At 36.5% G+C, this 20,130-nt stretch overlaps 1 protein-coding gene across 1 annotated transcript in view; it reads right to left on the minus strand.

Moving 5' to 3' along the window:
* Positions 1-2,490: 2,490 nt before the first annotated feature.
* The window catches only part of LOC131154969 (alpha-1,3-mannosyl-glycoprotein 2-beta-N-acetylglucosaminyltransferase), a 55,563-nt gene continuing 37,923 nt past the window's right edge, over positions 2,491-20,130 (minus strand). Inside the window, exons 5-18 of the mRNA XM_058107830.1 lie at positions 10,915-10,949; positions 10,733-10,809; positions 10,585-10,630; positions 10,409-10,471; positions 6,510-6,576; positions 6,348-6,416; positions 6,133-6,202; positions 5,974-6,035; positions 5,327-5,417; positions 5,139-5,232; positions 4,571-4,633; positions 4,432-4,470; positions 4,176-4,346; positions 2,491-3,085 (exon numbers count right to left, since the gene is read on the minus strand). Coding sequence (XP_057963813.1) covers positions 2,969-3,085; positions 4,176-4,346; positions 4,432-4,470; positions 4,571-4,633; positions 5,139-5,232; positions 5,327-5,417; positions 5,974-6,035; positions 6,133-6,202; positions 6,348-6,416; positions 6,510-6,576; positions 10,409-10,471; positions 10,585-10,630; positions 10,733-10,809; positions 10,915-10,949 — 1,064 coding nt within the window. The 3' untranslated portion in view covers positions 2,491-2,968. The remainder of the gene's footprint in view (positions 3,086-4,175; positions 4,347-4,431; positions 4,471-4,570; positions 4,634-5,138; positions 5,233-5,326; positions 5,418-5,973; positions 6,036-6,132; positions 6,203-6,347; positions 6,417-6,509; positions 6,577-10,408; positions 10,472-10,584; positions 10,631-10,732; positions 10,810-10,914; positions 10,950-20,130) is intronic.

Below are 20,130 nucleotides of genomic sequence, written 5' to 3' on the forward strand. Positions count from 1 at the left end.
AGATATCAAAAGAAAACTTGATTACAACAATTCACGTGATTTGGCAATATGCTTATGTCAATGATATCACTACACAATTTCCACTATCTTATCAAAAACGGTTTTAAGATTTCAACCCTCAATTATAAATATGCATGTCGCCATTAAATGAAAAAAAAAAAAAAATTTGTTCTCACATATAATATACACTATGTTCTGATTCAAACATACTGTATCATAGTAACCCCCCAACCCCCAAAAAAAAAAAAAAAAAACATCTTCACTAAGCTTGGTTTAAATAGACATTCAAGCCTCTAAGCCTTGCATGTGTGAAACCTCATACTTTGAATTAGCTTCAAGTAGATAAACCCTTCTAAATATGAGTTATTACTTAACAAACCTCAAATATTAACTATTTAAAAATTTAATTGTCACAACTAAAACATTAAAAAATTAAGTGCAACTTAATCAAACATCAGAGAATAGTTCAAAGAATCCAACAAGGCTATTAACGTGCTCCATCATAGTTTATATAACAATAAATCCACAAACTAAATCTAATAAATTTCAAATTGTGACAAAAAGAAAACATGCTTTAGTAAATAACTTTTATTATTTTTATAATAATTTTAAAAATTTTGTAAATAATATTTTGTTTTAATTATATTTAAATTCATATGGACACTTTATTTAAATTTTAGCTAAAATTTATGTTTAGAATGAATGATTTAATCCACAAAACTAATTCTAAATATTAAAATATTTAATCAAGAGATTGTGAAAACAACTAAAAATCATAAATTTGGTTTTCAATTTGTTCAAAAAGAGCTAAAACCTTCATTAGCAAATGTATTTTCATGTTTCCTCACTATGAAAAAGAAAAAAATGATATCAAATAAGCTCTTAGACCCACATATATTATACATATAAAAATGTATAAAGATAACTAAAGGAATTGCATGAGTCATCATGTGGAGCATGTCTTGGGCGGACTGATGCTCCATGATTGGTGTCACCCAAGGGGACCAAAGGGCTCATTTACATTCAAATTCACTCCTATCCTCTTGCACTTGAATATTATTTCCCTTCTAATGTTTTCCACTAAACCAATTGGAGCACTGTTAACATTTATAATCTTCATCTCTTTACCTAAGATTATCTTAATATTTTAAAATCTTGTGCTCTAGCTCTTTCAATATTCGCATCGATGTCTATATGATACTTATTTCGGCCTTCTTTTCAAAATTTCAATTTTTTCAATCATTACTTTATTAAAGGTAAATTATGTTTTTTTTTTTTTTCCCCCGAATCATTGCATCATCTACTTTCATTCTCTTTTGAATGATGATCTTCATATTCTAAGTTACTAATCTATCTCTAGACTCATCTACTAATTTTTTTTATTTCTCAATATTCAAAATGATGTGATAATCTTCACGTATTCAAAGTCATACCTAGATACTAATACGACTTTTCACTTTAACCTTATTTTTTCACAAAACTTAGCTGATAAAAGTTCATTGCACCATTCATTTGAGATGCCTCTGACAAATGATAGATAAAAATTCATACCATTTAAATTAACAAATTATATGTCATCTATCAACTGCCCAGTACAATTAGTCTTCTTTACTTGAGTTTAGGACAATCTTTGTGAAAAGAATTAAGATAGATCTTAATTATAAGATCAAAAATAATTTTACTTGCAAAACACATGCAAGCTACTAGTTTTCAACACGCGCAAGATACTAGTTGTGTTGATTAGAATTTAAGGGAAGCTAAACTTAATTATCAAGAAATCAACAATGCTAGTAAATTTTAATATCTTGAAACCATTATGTGAGGAAAGAGAAATTGAAGAATATAAAATACATAGAGTTGAAGCAAGTTCGATAAAATGGAGTGCTTTGGGTGTGCTATGTCATTATAGAAGACCATTAAAATTAAAAGGTCTTTAGGGTGGCTTTATGACTAACTATATATACGGATCAAAATTCTGGACAACTGAAAAACAACATATTTAAAAAGTAAAAGTGCCAAAATATGGACGTTAAGATGGATTATTATGAAGTAAAAGGATGAGTTAAAGAATGAATATATTCAAAATCAGTTGGGACAACTTAAATAATTTGAGTATTTAAAACACAAACCACGTAAAGAACCAATGAGGAAGTGCAAGCTAATTATCGTTAATGATACAAGAAAAGTGGGAACAGGCCTAAAATAACTTGAAATAAGGTATTGAGGATCTAGCCGCTCTTATTTTAATTGAAGAAAATATCCTTGACCGAGTCCTTGACCCAGTGAATTGACAGAAAATGATTCATATACACAGCCCACTTAATGGGACTTATGGCTTCTTAATATTGTTGCTATTATTGTTGTTGAGTATAATGATTATTTTCAAATCATTGTTTAATCGGTTGACGAAATTTTCAAAGCTTAAAAAGAAATAAGGTCTCTATCCTAGACAATAATATTGGTTTAATTCCTTTTCCAATACGGATGCCATGGGGAAAATTATCCATTATTAACAAAAACTGCCATCTGAGAGAATTCAGTTCTGGAATAATTGTTTTTTTTTTTTTAAATCCTAGAAAAATTACAGCTCAATCTTCCACTGATACACAAATATAGAAAATCTTTAAATTTGACCTGAAGATAATAAGGGAATTTAGCTCCTGTTGAGAAATTTGAGTACAAGATGCTAGCTACTCTATTTTGTCTGGAATCACTGGCAATTCTTTTGTCTTTCAACTGGCCCTTATCCTTCAAGGAAATTCTGTCGTCATTAACAAAACAGACTAACGCAGACAAATACTTTTTCCGCAATTCATAGAATTCTTCACCTTATTCAAAAGTCCAATGCAAATTTACTCATGAAGCCTCAAATCTCTTCTTTTGCATGTGTTATGGTTCAAGAGGCAACTGAAGGAGGTGACACCAAGTTGCAAAATTAGTATGGCAAGTCACTAACCTCAATTAATTGTTATGCGTTCTCAATCCCAAGCTGGTTGAGAGAATCAGGGCCAACAAGGAAAATACGTCGTGGAGTTTGGAATCGGAAAACCACTACTCCTTTATAGGCTGTTCTTGGTATACCATCCTAGAAAACAGAGGCACAGGACAAAAAAATTATTCATTTAAGATGACAAAACCAAAAAACTTGTACAACACAAATAAATCAGGGATCCTGACTACCCAAAAACATCAAGAATGCAACTTGTGTCTATAGGCATTTATTGTGGCACATACGGTTTTTTCTTCCTTTTTTTTTTCAGGAATGATTTAAAAGATGCAAATGAAGCCTGCTTCAAGATGAGGCGTGCGTAAAATGCCCTGAGACATAATCTAAAATACCAAGTTCCCAAAAGGCAAACGCATAATATAATAAAGCTTACACTTTTGCACAAGAAATGCAGATATTATTGTTTCTTGATAGAGGCTTATGCATTTTGAGTTCGTGAGTCAAACTTGGTCTTCAACTAGGGATGTATATGAGAGAAGACAAAGAAATGCTCTAATCCAAGTGAATCACTAAAACTCTTTAACCTAAACCTATTTGAAGAATTGAACATTGCATCTTGGGTCATGAATACAATTTGAAATTGGAATTATGATCACTTATTAGCACGGCTTATTTAAATGATTTTACGCTTATGTCTTTAGAATGATCAAATAGTAGTTTATGAATCATATTTGAATATATCTTTTTTAAAAATTTATCTGTATTTTTCCTAATTTTATTTATTGATTATTTGTTTATTTATTTATAAAATAAAATAAAATTTGCAATGGCTTAAGCCTTAACATGTTGAGGCTTAAGACGCTAACACCTCGCATTGTGCCTTGCATTGCATTGCTTTTGATAAAACTAGAAACTCATGCATAAAGAGATTTCATTTCAAATTTCCGAATAACAAGAAAGACAGAAGGAACATAATTCTCCAACAAGGGCTTTTGGACTATAATTGGAACGCAATTAGGTGCCCTTCTACAAAAAGAGTAATGTGCAACATCAAAATATAATGAACCTTAGACCATTAGTGAAAAGTAAGGTTGCCACATTTAAGGAAGAATGAAGGAAGAGGCTTACTAGTGATAATAAACAATACAATATTTAATCAAGCAGTTTATTTTGATGTAATTTAGTATCAAATAAAATGAAACATGTACTAAAGCAAGAGCTGAAATACCTTCCATTCTTTAAAAATTCCAAATTGATGTGCAACATGTTCAAAGTCTTCCTGGTCTCTATACTGAATGCGCACATCACCATCAACATTATATGCCTTCAGAACAGCATCAGTTCCATGGACAGGTCTTGCACTTCTAACAAGACCAGCAAAGTGCCTTCTATACTTGTCCTATGATGTAGAACAAATTTACTGACCTCAAATGTACAAAATGCTTAACTTGTTTCCAGATATCAGAACAGACTATATCTCATACCTCCCTTAGGTAGCTCAAATCCATCAACTTCCAGTCAACCTTGTGAAGAAACAGCAAAAAGCAACAATTACAACAATAAGGTGTGATACAGGTAGAGTTTAAATCAGTTTATTGATCTAAAAGATAAATTGGTACACACCTGGACATCATTCAGCTTAATAGGCTCAAGATATTGTTTGAAAAACTGCCCCATACTAGAACCCTGTCAAAGAACAAAAGGACCGATGCAGCAACAACTTTAGAACCCAATAGAATGTGATGAATAAATATTACTGTTGAATCTTAAAGTTATTTCAGGTTCCCTATCAGGGAATTCGATAATGTTCAAGCTAGTCTGCACTTTGTTAACAATGCAGTACATAATGGAGGCAGTGAAATTTTAACAGGGTATTTGCAATACAGTTAACTGGCCATATGCATGAGATTAATGATCATTTCTGAAAAAGAGAAACAGCGAGTTGGAGAAATTTCAGTTTGATATACATAATTAAGTTTGTCATATCAATGAATAGAAGTTTCAAAGAAGATGAAACTGAGTAATTGATTCATATTCACACAGAGACTGCAGAATGATGCAAATACAAGTGAATCTTGTGAAATGGTTCACAATAAAAATAGAACAATTTATACTCGCATGATAAAGCTAGCAAGAGGAAGGTATGGTGTTGAACCAGAAGCATTTTGAGCACTGAGATAGATATACATACATGTTCGCCAAAATTATATGTTCTGCAAACTTCTGGACGAATAAATTGCCGACCTTTGTGGTTCTCTTTCAATCTCAACCAGTCATCCCAGTAAGTGAAGTTTTGTCAAGGAAAATTCTTAAATGATACATTATGACACACACATAAGTCTGATCTACAAACTAAACTATACGAGACCAAAAGGATATGCCTTCGGCCACTTTGGTGATAACTCATCCCATATAGATCTAGACAGCATCCACCCAAGTCCAGGGAAAAAATCTGAGCGGTATAGTATATCTGCAGATTGCATTAATAATTTCTGATTAACGAGTAGATAAAACTAGTAAAATAAATTTTGATAAATGAGCCTATTGCTACATTCGCTAATGTTGGGAGGGCACTAACAATTGGAGAGAAATGATTAATTAAAGCAAACAAGCTAAGGCCAAGAAAACAGAATTTGAGGGGCTAGAGGAAGAGCTAAAATGGAACCAGGGGACACAATTGAAACCAGGTAGGTCAAGATAAATGGCCATAAAAAAGTAGATAGGGATGGCAAACATGAGTGATGTAGCTAATACTGAAAACAATTCAAGGGTGCAGGAAAGCCAAATAGGCCACGAATTGAAGTAAAGATCGACGATTGATAATAAAGCAAATAATATTGATCCAAATATGTCCACCATGTCTCACACAATTCGAACTTTTCCTGTGTTTTAAAATTAAATTCCATATTTTTGAAATATTGAGAGTATTTCTTCCAACTGAAAGCCATTATGCACGTTTATGATTAGCCGTATTTTTTTAATGAAGAAAGATAATTACTAATTAAACAGATCATAAAAATACTTACATGGGTCATGCACAAAGTGCTTTTGTCCATTGTCATTCCAGGAGGAAACAGCCATAATTGACCTATCATAATTTCAACCAAAATCCATCATAAATGCTTCAACCAAAAAGTTTATGAAGAATTAAATTTAGCTAATGTAAGCTTGACTACAATACATACTCATCAGTATCTAGAAGAGCTGCTGCAGCTTCAAAATAGTCAAAAAAATCAGGGGCAATTTCCATATCATCTGTTCCCAGGAACAGATTTATTGTTAGTAATGAATTGTTCCACAAACAACGGAGAAATCCAAAAACATATTCCAAAGAACATTGGCATTCCATGAATGATTAAGGAGAAGCAAAAACATATTCCAAGGGAAAAAACATTGGCACCTTCAAGTATGATTGCCCGGCTGAAATTATGCTTGTAGAATAACTCATCCAATGCCCATTTGTAATGACCTACAAAAGTGTAAGCAGTGTGTAAGGGGTGAAGTTGTGTGTGTGTGTGTGTGAGAGAGAGAGAGAGAGAGAGAGAGAGAGAGATATCCCCACGTGCAATCTTGTAGTATGCGATCAACTCCCCTGGCCTTTCAGTATGCACAGGACCCAAATCCAAATGCTGTGATTAAACAAAGTTAGCGTTCAAGGAGCTACAACTGCTATGATCCATGATAAGTCAATTTTTAGAGAATTGAAAACAAATGACATGAAGCACCTCTGGGAAGAAAATAATCTGGCCAAATCAACTCTTTTTAAAACATGGATAAATAATTATAAGTCTGTAGTAAAGTAAACAGTTCCCAAAAATATGGAAATGAAAAAAAAAAAACTGTGATCTTTTTGGCAGTTCTCAATCATTGTCAATACATACACCAGTTAACAAAACAACTATATTTCCATTAGGCAAATATCAATACTTGGGCCGCTTTACTATTATACAAGAACTGCTAAATGCAACATCTATGGACAATCCATTTTATCTACTTCAATAACAAACAGAAGAACATGTGTACAATGCATGCTGTATGCTTTTGAAATATAGGTGATAATTATGAGGTTATGCCTAGGCTGCCAAATACATGCAAACGAGGAAATAAAATATGGCCCCTTCAGTTGTGGAAAACATTTTTGATTTTCCAACTTTTAGTTTTCCAAAGAATTATAAAACTTTTAGTTTAATTTTTAATTTTTCGAACTCTGTATTAAAAAGAGAGAAAATAAAGAGTTTGCTTAAATGTGCAAAACAATTTTTCATTTTTTTTTTTTAGATTTCAAAATAATCATAAAAAGACAACTTATTTTCTAATTTTCCAAAATTTACATAAGATAATACTTAGAATTATGGGTTTTGGGCTTGAATTTGGATTTGAGTGGATTTAGAAGAAATTCTATACATAATCTATACAAATTAAAGTCCAATATCTGAATTCTATGCTCCTTGTATAGAAAGTAAGGTTAGAAGTCGAAAGGTTATGTGTGCTCATGCATATTGCAGGGCTACACAGGACCTATTATAATATAAATGTTTTGCTTGCTTCAATATTTTATACAATTCATCTATGACGTATTAATGCTCATGACTAAGCTGATTTCTATTTTATAGCTTTTATATTGCAACTCCCTCACTCCCTCCCTCCATAGCAGGGTTCTAAGAGTAGATTTTGGGACTTAAAACATGTCAAACACAGAAAACACGTTGACCATGAAACTTGTGTTTACAACCATAAAATAGAAAATTACATGACTAATTCATGGGAAAAAAACTGCTGCTGCTATTTCAATTCCATAAAAAATAGAAAACAAAGGTTGTGTGCATGAAAAACATGTATATCTGACTGAGTTTATAGAAACAGCAGCTTTACAATCAGCTCCTACTACAAGAATATCACTTCCACTGCAGCAGCCAGTAGCAGCTTCTGGAAGCCCATCTGGAAAACAGAAGCCCCCACAAAGGTAGCCTTCTTTGTGTGGGAGGCAACTGTTGGTAAGATTCCTAATGTAGAAAACCTGCGGAAAAGGGGAATGCCTCTTGTCAACAGGAGAGGGCGCCAGAACATGGTGGGAGAATTATGGGCATTTGCTTAAGCAAGGAAAGAAGGAAAGCTTTGACACTCGTTTCATTTTTTTGGTTTGTGTGGAGGGAAAGAAATAGAAGAGCTTTCAAAGGATCAGCTACGCTGTTACTTGTTATCAAAGATCAGTGGATGACTAAAGGCATAGTGCCTTGTTTTTTAAAGACAAATTCTTTATTTTTTTGACACCCGACTGTGTAGGTGATTTTTTTTTACTGCTTGTACATCGGTGACAGCCTCATTGGTGCCCTTTAATGAATTTTTACTTTGCTGATAAAAAAAAAAAATTGTTCAATAAAAAACATACCATTTTATTATTAAGAAGAGATATTTGAGGACAGAACAATTCCTTCAAGAGTTTAGATATATAGTTATTCAGCCAGAAAATCATTTCTTAAAAAAATATAAACAAATGCAGCCAAATGCGCCAAGAATAGCAATGATGCTGAGATAACAGTGCCAAACTCTTTTTCTTTTTTAAATTTGAAAGTGAAGTGGGAACATACTTAACCTGCCAGCCGAGAGTGAGAGAGAGAGCACATTTACCTAGAAATAATATAAAGTCACCCACAATGTTATAGACATGAAAAAGACTCTTCTTACTAAACCACAGTTGAACATAATAAAAAATTCAAAGGAGGCTCCTTTGGGAGAACTTGGAGGCAGAATTCAAATTCCACTTGGTCAAATGGGGCTTGGTGAAACAGTCAATCAGCTCAGAAGGCTTGGGTTTAAAGTCCCTCGACATCTTCGACAAAGCCCTTCTTGAAAAATGGTCGTGGAGATTCATGATTCAGAAAGATCGCATTTGGTGAAAAATCATTGCCATGAAATATGGGCTTGAGCACAATAAGTAGATCTCTCAGGCCGGCAGAGGACCACACGGCAGAATGGTGTGGAAATACACAAGGAAAGGTTGGAATGACTTTTTCTCCCTTCTAGATTTCAAGTGGGAAATGGAGATAGCATTTATTTTTGGCATGATGTGTGGAGTTATCCAAAGGCTCTCAGTGTGTCATGTCCATCTATTTACAACATGGCTTGTCATAAAGATGCCTGCGTATGTCAGCTCCTCCAAACATCAATTCAGGGGTTTTTCTGCAATATCCCCTTTCATAGAAATGTGGAAGATTGGGAACTCCGCCAGCTCACCAATCTCTAGTCCTCTTTTCAAGATTCAGTTTCAAAACACTCATGACCTTCCTGTTTGGTCCTTTGACAAGAAAGGGGTCTTCACTATCAGATCCTTTTACAGGGAACTTTTTCTCTGGGAGTCAAACAATATTCACTCCCCTTGGTCTCAATTATGGAGACGGCTGCCCCTATTAAGTTTGCCTTTTCTACGTAGGAAGCAGCTCATGGTAAGATCTTGACCCTGGACAACTTGCAAGAAGGGGGTTCTCCATTGCCAGCAGATGGCCCTTTGTATGGTTGAGGCAGAATCAGTAGACCATATCCTTCTCCATTGCCCCTGGACTAGAAATCTTTGGAATGAAGCTCTGACTCTTATCAGACAATGGTTGGTTACCACTAGATCTGTTTGAGGGGAGCTCTGGGCCTAGAGAGGGATTCGGGCAACAAAGGAAAAGAGGAAGGCTTTGTCTCTCATTCCTCTCGCAATTTTCTACTGTGTTTTCAAAGAGAGGAACAGAAAGTTTTCAAAAATTCAATCCCAATGTTTCAGTTCAGCAAAGAGCAGTGGTTTACTGCTGCAATTACTAGTCAGCATAGTGGACTTGTAGCAAATGAACTCAATGTAATTTTGATTTTTGTGTCACTCTTTAGGGTGGTTGATTTCCTGTACTTCAGGCTGGCATCCTCTTGGTGCCATTTAATATATAATATCTTCACTGATAAAAAAAATAGTACTAAAAATCCATCCCATTTATTATGTCATGAAATGGTCTAGACCCAAAAATGGAAAGATATGCAAATCACTCTGTGTGCTAATGCTAGGTGCTAGCCAGGTTTTCCAACCTAGAAGCTGGGAGATCTACTGTCAGAGTTCCAATATTATATTCAATAGTTTGACATATGCTTGTGTTCATAGATAATTGCGATGTTGCATGAAACAAATCGAAGTTTTCAAGCATCAATATCAAAAGAGTTCCATTAAATTCATTATATGCCGCATCTGAGCACAATGCCTTCATAACAAAAATATTATCGAGAAATGACATATATTTGGCTCAAAATCAACTTCATGCTCCATACTTAAGATCAAGACAAAATTCAAAAGCAACAAGTATTTAAGATGAACCAACACCTGACTAAGACTCAAAGTTGGCACAAATTGATCAAGCCCAGCATACAGCATCGAAGACCCAATAAGGGAAAAAAGGTTGGGGGTGGGGGGGGTGGAGAGGAGGGGGACAATACCTGCATATAGGTTAGCTGATCGTAACTTAGAGCTTTACTTCTAACATTTGGATCTGATCCATCCTGAAAAATATAAAAAAAATATTGCTGTATAATCTCGTCAAAAGAGTTGTAAGTGTCTCAACCATAGTCACTAAACCTAAATTTTAATTGTGACAAAAAAAATTTATAATTACCTGTGATATAAAAAGAGGATATTTTGAAGCAACAGAGCTTTGATATCTGGGAAAATAGAGATTGTGCCCCAGGAGGTCAGCTGGAAATATGTACAATTTAGTCAATGTACTAGACCATAGAATTCAAATATTTGTATACATAACATACTTTAAAATCGAGTTGATTGTCCTTTCCAGATAATCAGCACGATTGCACGCCATAACAACAACAGCAGCCACGGGCACCTGAGAAATTCAACAGATAGAATGTCCACGGATTAAATAACTGAAAAAGAAGGCCTTCTAGAAAGACAACCAGAGAGCAAGCTGTTAAAGCTCCACTATCCAAACCTGTACTTTGTCCATCAGTTTTTGTAGGCCTTTCCCTGAAGATGAACACACATTAATCACAAAATTATGAACATTTTTCAATAAGAAGTTGAGTGCACATAAATATAGAAAATGAACAAAGAGGGAGGTTCTTAGAAATTTCAATAAAGAAATAATCCTCCACTTCAATTTATAAGCAAGAAACTCAGAACAGCGTTGTGACAAACATTAAAAAACCAGAGTAGAGGAAGCACTAAGTAGATAAATAGATATAAAATTATAAACTAATTGACAAACTGCAACATAAAATTTTTTTTTTTTTATGAGTAATAAGTTTATTGATATCAAAAAAGAACACCACATACACAAGGAGTGTACATGGGGTAAACAAATCAAAAACAGAAATTACAAGAATCTAGTAAATCAAAAACAAAAGAAAATGATTGGTTTCGCAAAGCTGCCAACCGATCCATCAAAGTTGTAAAGAAAAATAGCTTCAGGTCCGAAATGGATCTTTCCTCATCTTCAAAACACCTACTATTTCTCTCCCTCCAAAGACACCACAATAAACAATGAGGAACTATCAACCCAATAAACCCATTTCGATAACGACCAAATCTGCCTTGCCAACATGCTAGAAGTCCAAACAAACCCAACACCATAACCCACAAATCCATTGCAACCAGACAATTAATAAAAAGGTGATCAACCGTCTCATTATTACACTTGCACATGTAGCACCAATCCAATATCCAAACCTTTCTTTTTTGTAAATTGTCAATTGTTAAGCATTTCCCTAAAGCTGCAGTCCAAACGAAAAAAGCTACTCTAGATGGAATTTTCTGTTTCCAAATACTTTTCCAAGGAAAGCCACAATCTTTGGAGCCCATTAAAATACCATAATAACCTTTAACCAAGAAGCCCTTCTCTCTATCAGATTTCCAGCACATCTTATCCTCACCGAACCAATTCACCGATGCACCATATATGGTATCCATAAAATCAGTCAAGGCCTCTAATTCCCGAAGATGCATACCCCTAAAGAAACTTACATCCCAAAACAAGACTCCATTATCAAACTTCATAAGCTCAGCCACGCTAGCTTCTTTATCTCGGCAAAATCTATACAAATCAGGATAGCTGACTGCAAGAGACATCTCACCACACCAATGGTCTTGCCAAAATTTCACCTTAGACCCATTTCCAATATCATAAAGAATGTGGCCAGAAAAAGAAGGCCATCCCCGACTAATATTTTTCCACAAGCCAACACCATGTGGACCATTAACAGGCCTAGTACACCAACCACCCCATTCACAGCCGTATTTCACCTCTATCACTTGCCTCCAAAAAGCAGCCTTCTCCATCCCAGATCTCCATAACCACTTCCCAAGCAAAGCTTCATTAAACTGTCTTACCTTCTTTATCCCCAAACCACCCGAAGAAATGGGAGAGCAAACAGTATCCCATTTAACCAAATGAAATTTTGGTTCATCACCAATGCCACCCCATAAAAAATTCCTTTGAAGTTTCTCAATAGGGTTAGCCACGGCAGCAGGAATAGGAAATAAAGATAGAAAGTAAGTGGGTAAATTAGATAGAGTGCTTTTAATTAATGTGACTCTACCTCCCTTAGATAGGCACAAACATTTCCACCCTGCTAACCTTTGTTCTATCTTCTCCAAAATTGGGTTCCATATTGTCTTATCTTTGAATTTGGCTCTCAAAGGAAGACCCAAATATTTCATAGGAAGATTACCTTGTTTACAGCCAAGGACGTGCAAGAATAAGTCAAAATTAAACACCGTACCAGCAGGAACCAACTCTGACTTGCCCAAATTTATCTTTAAACCAAGGACCGCGTCAAACCACATAAGTATCACACGGAGAAACAAAATCTGATCCAGATCAGTGTCACAAAAAATTTGAGTATCGTCCGCAAAGAGAACATGAGACACCACCAAAGCTCTTCCCTCTATACGCCCCACACCAAAGCCTGACATGTGACCATCATGGACAGGCTTTATCCAACATTCTCCCCAGGGCTTCCATAACCAAGACAAACAACAAAGGAGACAATGGGTCACCTTGTCTCAACCCCCTAGAGCTCTCAAAAAACCCACAAGGAGTGCCATTTATCAGAATGGAGAAACAAACTGTAGATATACAAAAGAAAATCCACCGCCTCCATTTGGCAGAGAACCCACCCCATTCTAGTAACTGCATAAGAAAACCCCAATTTACATGATCAAGCTTCTCAACATCTAATTTGCAAAGTAGCCCTGGCAACCCAGTTTTCAATCTACTATCAAGGCATTCATTAGCACTAAGTACAGGGTCAAGAATCTGCCTGTTCCTCACAAAAGCATTCTGTGAAGTTGAAATTATATCTTCCATAACCGTGCAAAGTCTGGTGGCTAAGACCTTAGCAATGATCTTATAAACCCCATCCCAACAAGACCAATAGGGCGAAAATCCTTTACTTCAATTGCTTCATTTTTTTTAGGAATGAGTGCCTCGGCACCGGTGAGTCAATAAACACATCCGATGGTGAGGAAAACTTGCAGCAAGACATCCAATTGATTTTCAAGAACATTCCGGCAATATTTTCAAGAAGTGGGGAAATTCTGAGCAGTGGGTCCTTGAGCTACGAGATGGAATAAGAGTTGCAGTTCCAATTCAGATTTCTTTGCCACCTGGTGAAGTCATAGAGGGTTTGGAAGAGCAAAATCAATTGTCCTTGGTCTCGTTGAAGCCTGCAGATATTTTTGAGGATTGGGCCTCAGACAAACAATACAGAGGTTGCTGAGCTACCTAACGAGAGGGGTTTGTCACCTTTAGCAGTTGAACCACTAGCCTATTCTTTACCCTTGACTATGGAAAGACAGGAAGTTGTGGATGTGGAGAGTCCAGTGAGGGAAGTACCTTATTCCGAGTGGTTCCAAAGAAGATTTAAAGGGTTTGACAATTTCTGGGCATGTCCTTACAAGGTTTGGAAAATCAAGTAACCACTTTTTGGCTAGGTGTTGAGGCTGAATTACACCGTAGGGCTACTTTGGAAAAAAATGCACGTGACTTGAAGAGAACTGGTGCGAAAGGTTTAAGAGAACTGAAAGGTTTATTCAGTTCAATTAATTATGGTTCTTCTAGAATAGATCGGTTTCTTTTCTCTCCGTTCTTGGCGGATCACTTCACTTAATTTTCACAGAGAAGGCTGTCCAAAATACTTTCCGATCACTACCCAATTCTGTTGGAGGGGGGGAGTCATCAGAGAGGTAGAACTCCTTTTCGCTTTGAAATTATGTGGTTGAGGGTGGAGAACTTTGTTGATAATGTGAGGAGTGGTGGGCATCCTATTCGTTCCAAGGAAATCCTAGTTTCATACTAGCTAAGAAATTGGCAGCATTGAAGTTGGATTTAAAAAAGTGGAACAAAGCAGAATTTGGGAATGTCACTGCTAAGATACAGCAACTTTGGAACAAATTGAATGACTAGGATGTTAGAGAGGAAACTCATCCTTTAACAGCTGAGGAAAAGTTAGAACAAGCTACGCACCAATATTGAAAAGCTCACTCTTTTAGAAGAGATTAGTTGGAGGCAGAAGTCTGGGGTGCTACATTTGAAGGAGGGGGATGCAAATACCAAATTTTTCCATAGAATGGCTAATTCTAATAGAAGAAATAATAGTATTGAGAGCCCTGTGGTTGATGGTGCCTTGTCTTCCGATCAAGGTATAATTTCTGATCACATCACTCAATTTTTCATGAATTTATACTCTGAGCAACAAGTTAGTCGATCATTCCCAGAAGTCTCAATATTTCCAAGAATATCAGGTGATAATGCAGATTGGCTAGATAAGACCATTTGAGGAGGCGGAAATTTTTGATGTTGTACAAAATTTTAATGGTGATAAATCGCCTGGACCAGATGGATTTACAATGGCTTTCTTCCAAGCTTGCTGGGGGACTCTCAAACCTGATCTTATGGCTGCAACATAATAAACTAGACAAAAAGGAAAGCTAAAATTCTGTACAAAGGCTACAACCAAATCATAGTAAGACCATAAAAAAGGCGCTCCACCAGAAGAAACAACCAATGTTTTCTGAAGTAAATATAAAAAAATAAACAAATAACAAGAACTATCACCACCCCCATCACCAAGCATTAAATTCCACTAGGTGGGATCGGATATATAAATCCTTCTCTGCTATTCTATACAATTAGATGAGAAATCAGGGCACTGCCCTTGAGATCAAAAATTCCTTGTTTCTCTTGAGAACCTAAATAGCATACATCTTAAGAACATATTCTCTCTTATACTTTGTCTTGTCAAATCCCCTCACTCAAGCTCTGAAATTTTCCAGAAATTCAATTTCCAACTATGCCAGCTCCTGCACCATGGTAACAAGGAAGCAATTCTCTATCCCTATATGCGCACGCTCAAAAGCAAGCATACATTCATGTCTAATGCACTATTTGGGTGGACAAACTATATTTACACAAAGTGGGAACAGATGTGTGGAGATGTAGATTAAAAGCATTTGGGAACTGTCAATGCAAAATATAGCAAAAATACGTATAAAATTATAAAATATGAAACAATACATAATATTATTAAGAAGAAATAAGTTTAACTCCGACATATAAACTAACATAATTACATAAATAGAATATTTTCACATGACAACGCCTAAGAAATTACAAAATGACACGATAACTTCATCTTTATTTAATCCAAAATAATGAACTCCAAGGCATATGGCATAACTACAGTCATTACAGACTAATTATGGTGGGAGAAAGATTCTGCGGCAAAAAAGGCTGAGATTGAATCATGCCGGCGCAAAATTCTAGGTTGTAAGAAGCAATGACTCCAGAACAAAGGGAGAAACAAGACGAGGGTGATGAAGAAGAAAAGAAGAACAAGGAGGAGGAGGAGGAGGATGAGAGGAAGAAAAGCCATACAAAAGAAGTGGGGGAGAACACAAGAAGGAAGTTCTGATTGAATTCAAATTTCCAATTGTTCCAAAGCACATGCACAAACAGAAGTATTTAAACACGCCGTAAAACACATAATCACATAACTCTTAAAACAAGTGTATTGAATGGGCAGCCTAAGTGAAGGTGGCATTTTGAGGCAAAAACATCTTGAACAAAAGCTCCAATGTTCTGAATAGTAAGAAATAGTTTTAAAAAGTCAATCAAATTTATTGAATCTCCTAATCAAGATCCTGTTTGGTAACAGGGAGAAAGTGCAGTGGAAGTTGGTTTTAAAAGGGGCAGTGAGAACATAACCAGTTTAACCATCTCTGAAACAAAGGTCATGCAATGAGTGTAGGGGTTGGTTTTATACAGTTCGGTTATGGCCTGAATTGATTACCAAACCCAAATACTCAGTTCTTAAAAATTACAAACCAAAACCAGACCAGGAACTGTCAGTTTAAAAAAATTCCAAAACCGTCGGTTTAATGGGTTGGTTTGGTTAGTTTTGGTTTCTGCTGGGCCAAGGAGACTAGCTACACAAAATAGCCTTAGCCATGGTCCATTATCAGAGCCAGCCCATTATCAGGAGACCTGAGAGAAGTAGAGCCCTGCATGGATACTTAAAGGAAAGGGAAGAAATTCTCTTCTTTTGCTCAAGCAATATGGGACAAGACTGAGAGAATGTAAGGAGAGGCAGTGTGCTGCAGGCTACAGAAGCACAGCAGAGACTCCTCAGCCCTCCCACATAGAAATATTGAAGAATAGTAAAGGGTCTCCACATCTATAAAACCCCATCCGGCCATCTCTTTGCCTCCTGTCTTGAAACATAAGCTACACAAAAAATATATGAATATATCGTGTGTATTATGTATAAAATTAATATAAAAAAGGGTGTCCCTGGGCCACAAGGCTCCCTGCTTTGTGAGGGTAAGGGGAGGGTCATCATAGTGTATGCAGCCTTACCCTTGCTTTTTTATTAATTAAAGAACTGAAATCCAAACCGAAGACCGAAAAACCAAACCAAAATTTATTTCAGTCTGGTTTAGGTATGGTTTTTGGTTTTTCCGTATTTTTTGTACACCTCTAAATGAACATAGAAGAAGTAATCTAAACATGGTCAGTTCTGTGTGTGTGTGCGCATGTGTGTCATGAGTCAAGTTTGTTCAAGGCATTATGCTTGCTTGTGACCGCTTGTCTCATGTGTGTGGGATGGGTTACCATCATGTAAATATTAGAATAGGTTTATTGCCTTAAGGGTATTTCTGTCCTAATATAAAAATAGGAGTATGACTCCTTAGGCAATTTGATGTTTCCTAATGTCAGAGTTAAATTAGCATAGAAAACTCTTTAGGGGAGGGTGAGTGTTACCCATCTCTAAAACTCACTAGTCATTGTAATCGTGTTTAGCCTACTTTTCTCCCTTGCTAGACACACATGGTTAATGGGGGTGTTGCTTTAATGAATTGTGTTGCTTCGATGCTTACCACTTGCTTGGCATTACTTTCATGAATAGCTTATTGCTTCCGCTTACGTATCATTCAACTGCTATGAATCTGTTATGTTGGTAAACCATGGTAAACTTTTGGGCCTTGGCTAACTAGTTAAGCAAGAGTGCTTTAGCTAGTGCCGCACGACACTTCACAAAGGCGTGAAATACTCGGCCCATGACAGTTGGTATCAGAGCTTGATTGATTGCTAAATGAATTCAGTTACCTTCGTTGTAGGATTGTGAAGCTTTGGTAAGAGACTATGCTGCCAATACAGAAAAAATTGAGGTGCTAGAAGCACAGGTTAAGACAGCCAACAATGTGGCAATAGAGATGGTCTGACATGTTGAATATGTTGATACATTGGAGAGATCACAAAAGCATCAACAAGAGTTCCATGGTAGAAATGTTAAGAGGACCTTCACCATACGGTAGAGACCTTGCAAGCTCAGATGGCTAATTTGGCTGCGAAGGTGAACTTAATGATTCTTGCTATGGGAAATTCAAACAATCCAGACTTTAGTAGAACCAAGGTGCCAGAACCCAAACATTTGGGGTTGCCCATGATGCTAAGGAGTTTGAGAACTTTTTGTTTGCGCAATAAAAACAAGCACAAAAAAGGTAAAAGTGAATACTGCAACAATGTCCTTGGTTGGTGATACTAAATTGTGGTGGCATACCAAGTACACTAAGATTGAGAATGGAAAGTCGTGTCATTGATTATTGGGCAGACTTGAAGAGAGAACTCAACGCCCAATTCTTTCTTGAGAATGTTGAGTATAATGCCAAACGAAAGCTGAGAAAACTCAAGAACAATGAATCAATTACGGAATATGTGAAATAGTTTCTGCTTTGATGTTGGAGAAGGAAAAAATTTTCTATTTTCTAGAGGGGTTGAACAGTGGGCAAGGGGCGAACTTCATCGACAGACAGTTCAAGACTTTTCTACCACACAAGTTGCCACAGAACGCTTGACTGACTACTCTGGAAAGAATTCCGCAACATCCAAAGAGAGTGGCGTGGGTGGAAAACCCAAAAGTGGGGGAGTCAACAATAAGGCGTCAACTTCAGAGGAAGCTTCTCGATCATTCAACACACCCAATGGTAAGGGTAAAATGACATGCATCTTATGTCGAGACCCTCACAGAGTTGTTAAGTGGCCTCACAAGTTATCACTCAATGGCTTACAAGTTTCCATCGTGAAAGGGGCACTGGAGGATGATGAGGATGAGGAGGATACCCCAAGCATGGACGCAAAATGGTTAGTGAACGTATTTGGAGAGACAGACGAAAGAAATAAAAGTTACACAGGCAAAAGGGTTGATATTTGTTGACTTGAGGATCAATGGACAGGACACGCAAATTTCATAACTATATCGTTGGATGACTTCCAAGTCATTCTTGGAATGGAATTTCTAAGGGAGACTAAGGTGGTGCCGATGCCGTTTGTTGGTTCCCTTTGTTTGATCGAAGACCAACCTAGCATGGTGCAAGTTGTTGCAAAGAAAAGCCAGGATGAGAATTTCATTTCTACCATGCAACTCAAGAAAGGATTGAGGCAGGGTGAATAGACATATCTACCCACACTGGTGGTAGATGAAGAAGTGGGCCAAGAACTAGTGCCTACAACCATCCAAGTTATGTTAGATGAGTACAAAGTTGTGATGCTAGAGAAGCTACCTCACAAATTGCCTCCATGATGGGGTGTGGAGCATGAGATCGAGTTGTTCCTTGGAGTGAAACCACCTACTAAGGGATCAAATTGGATAGTGCCTTTAGAGCAAGCAAAGTTAAGAAAACAACTTGATAAATTGTTGGAAGCGGGATGTATACATCCTTTCAAAGTACCGTTCAAAGTACTGGTGTTGTTTTAAAGGAAACATAATGGAAGCATGCGGGTGTGTGTGGACTATCACGCACTCAACAAGGTGACAGTGTGCAACAAGTACCTTATTCCATTAATTTCCAATTTGTTTGACCAATTGAGTCATGCAAAGTATTACATTAAACTTGAGTGGAGGTTAGGCTACTATCAAGTGACGATAGCAGATGGGGATGTACCGAAGACAACCTATGTGACACATATAGGGCATATGAGTTCTTGGTGTTGCCATTTGTACTGATGAATGCGCCTACAAAATTTTGTACTTTGATGAACCAACTATTTCATAAGTACCTTGACAAGTTTGTCATACTTGGATGACATAGTACAGTTCCACTCTAAAGGAACACAAAGAGCATTTACGGAAGATGTTTAACAGGGTGAAGAAGAATAGTTTGTATGCGAAGACAAGAGAAGTTATCTCACACTTAAAGGAGCATAAAATTCCTTGATCATGTGATTGAACAAGGTTATTTTAGAATGGATATGGAAAAGGTAAGAGCCATTCAAGACTAGAAGATCTCAACAGTAGTGCAGGAGCTGCGTTCCTTTCTTGGACTTCCTAATTACTACAGAAAGTTCGTGGAGGGTATTTGAGGAGAGCTGCTCCTTTAATTGAATTACTAAAGAAGGGATAGGGGTGGAACCAAATAGAGAAGTATCAGGATGCCTTTGACAACTTGAAGGATGTCATGGTGAGAGATCTGGCACATGTTCTTCCAGACTTCATGAAACCCTTCGAAGTACATACAGATGCATAGGACTATGCCCTTAGAGGAGTCTTGTTACAGGAAGGACATCTTGTTGCATGTAAGAGTCGTAAGCTTAGCAAATTTAAACAGAGATACAAAACTTAAGAGAATGAGATGCTAATGGTAATCCATT

The sequence above is a fragment of the Malania oleifera genome, chromosome 5, assembly GCF_029873635.1.
Source record: "Malania oleifera isolate guangnan ecotype guangnan chromosome 5, ASM2987363v1, whole genome shotgun sequence".
NCBI classification, from domain to species: Eukaryota; Viridiplantae; Streptophyta; class Magnoliopsida; order Santalales; family Ximeniaceae; genus Malania; species Malania oleifera.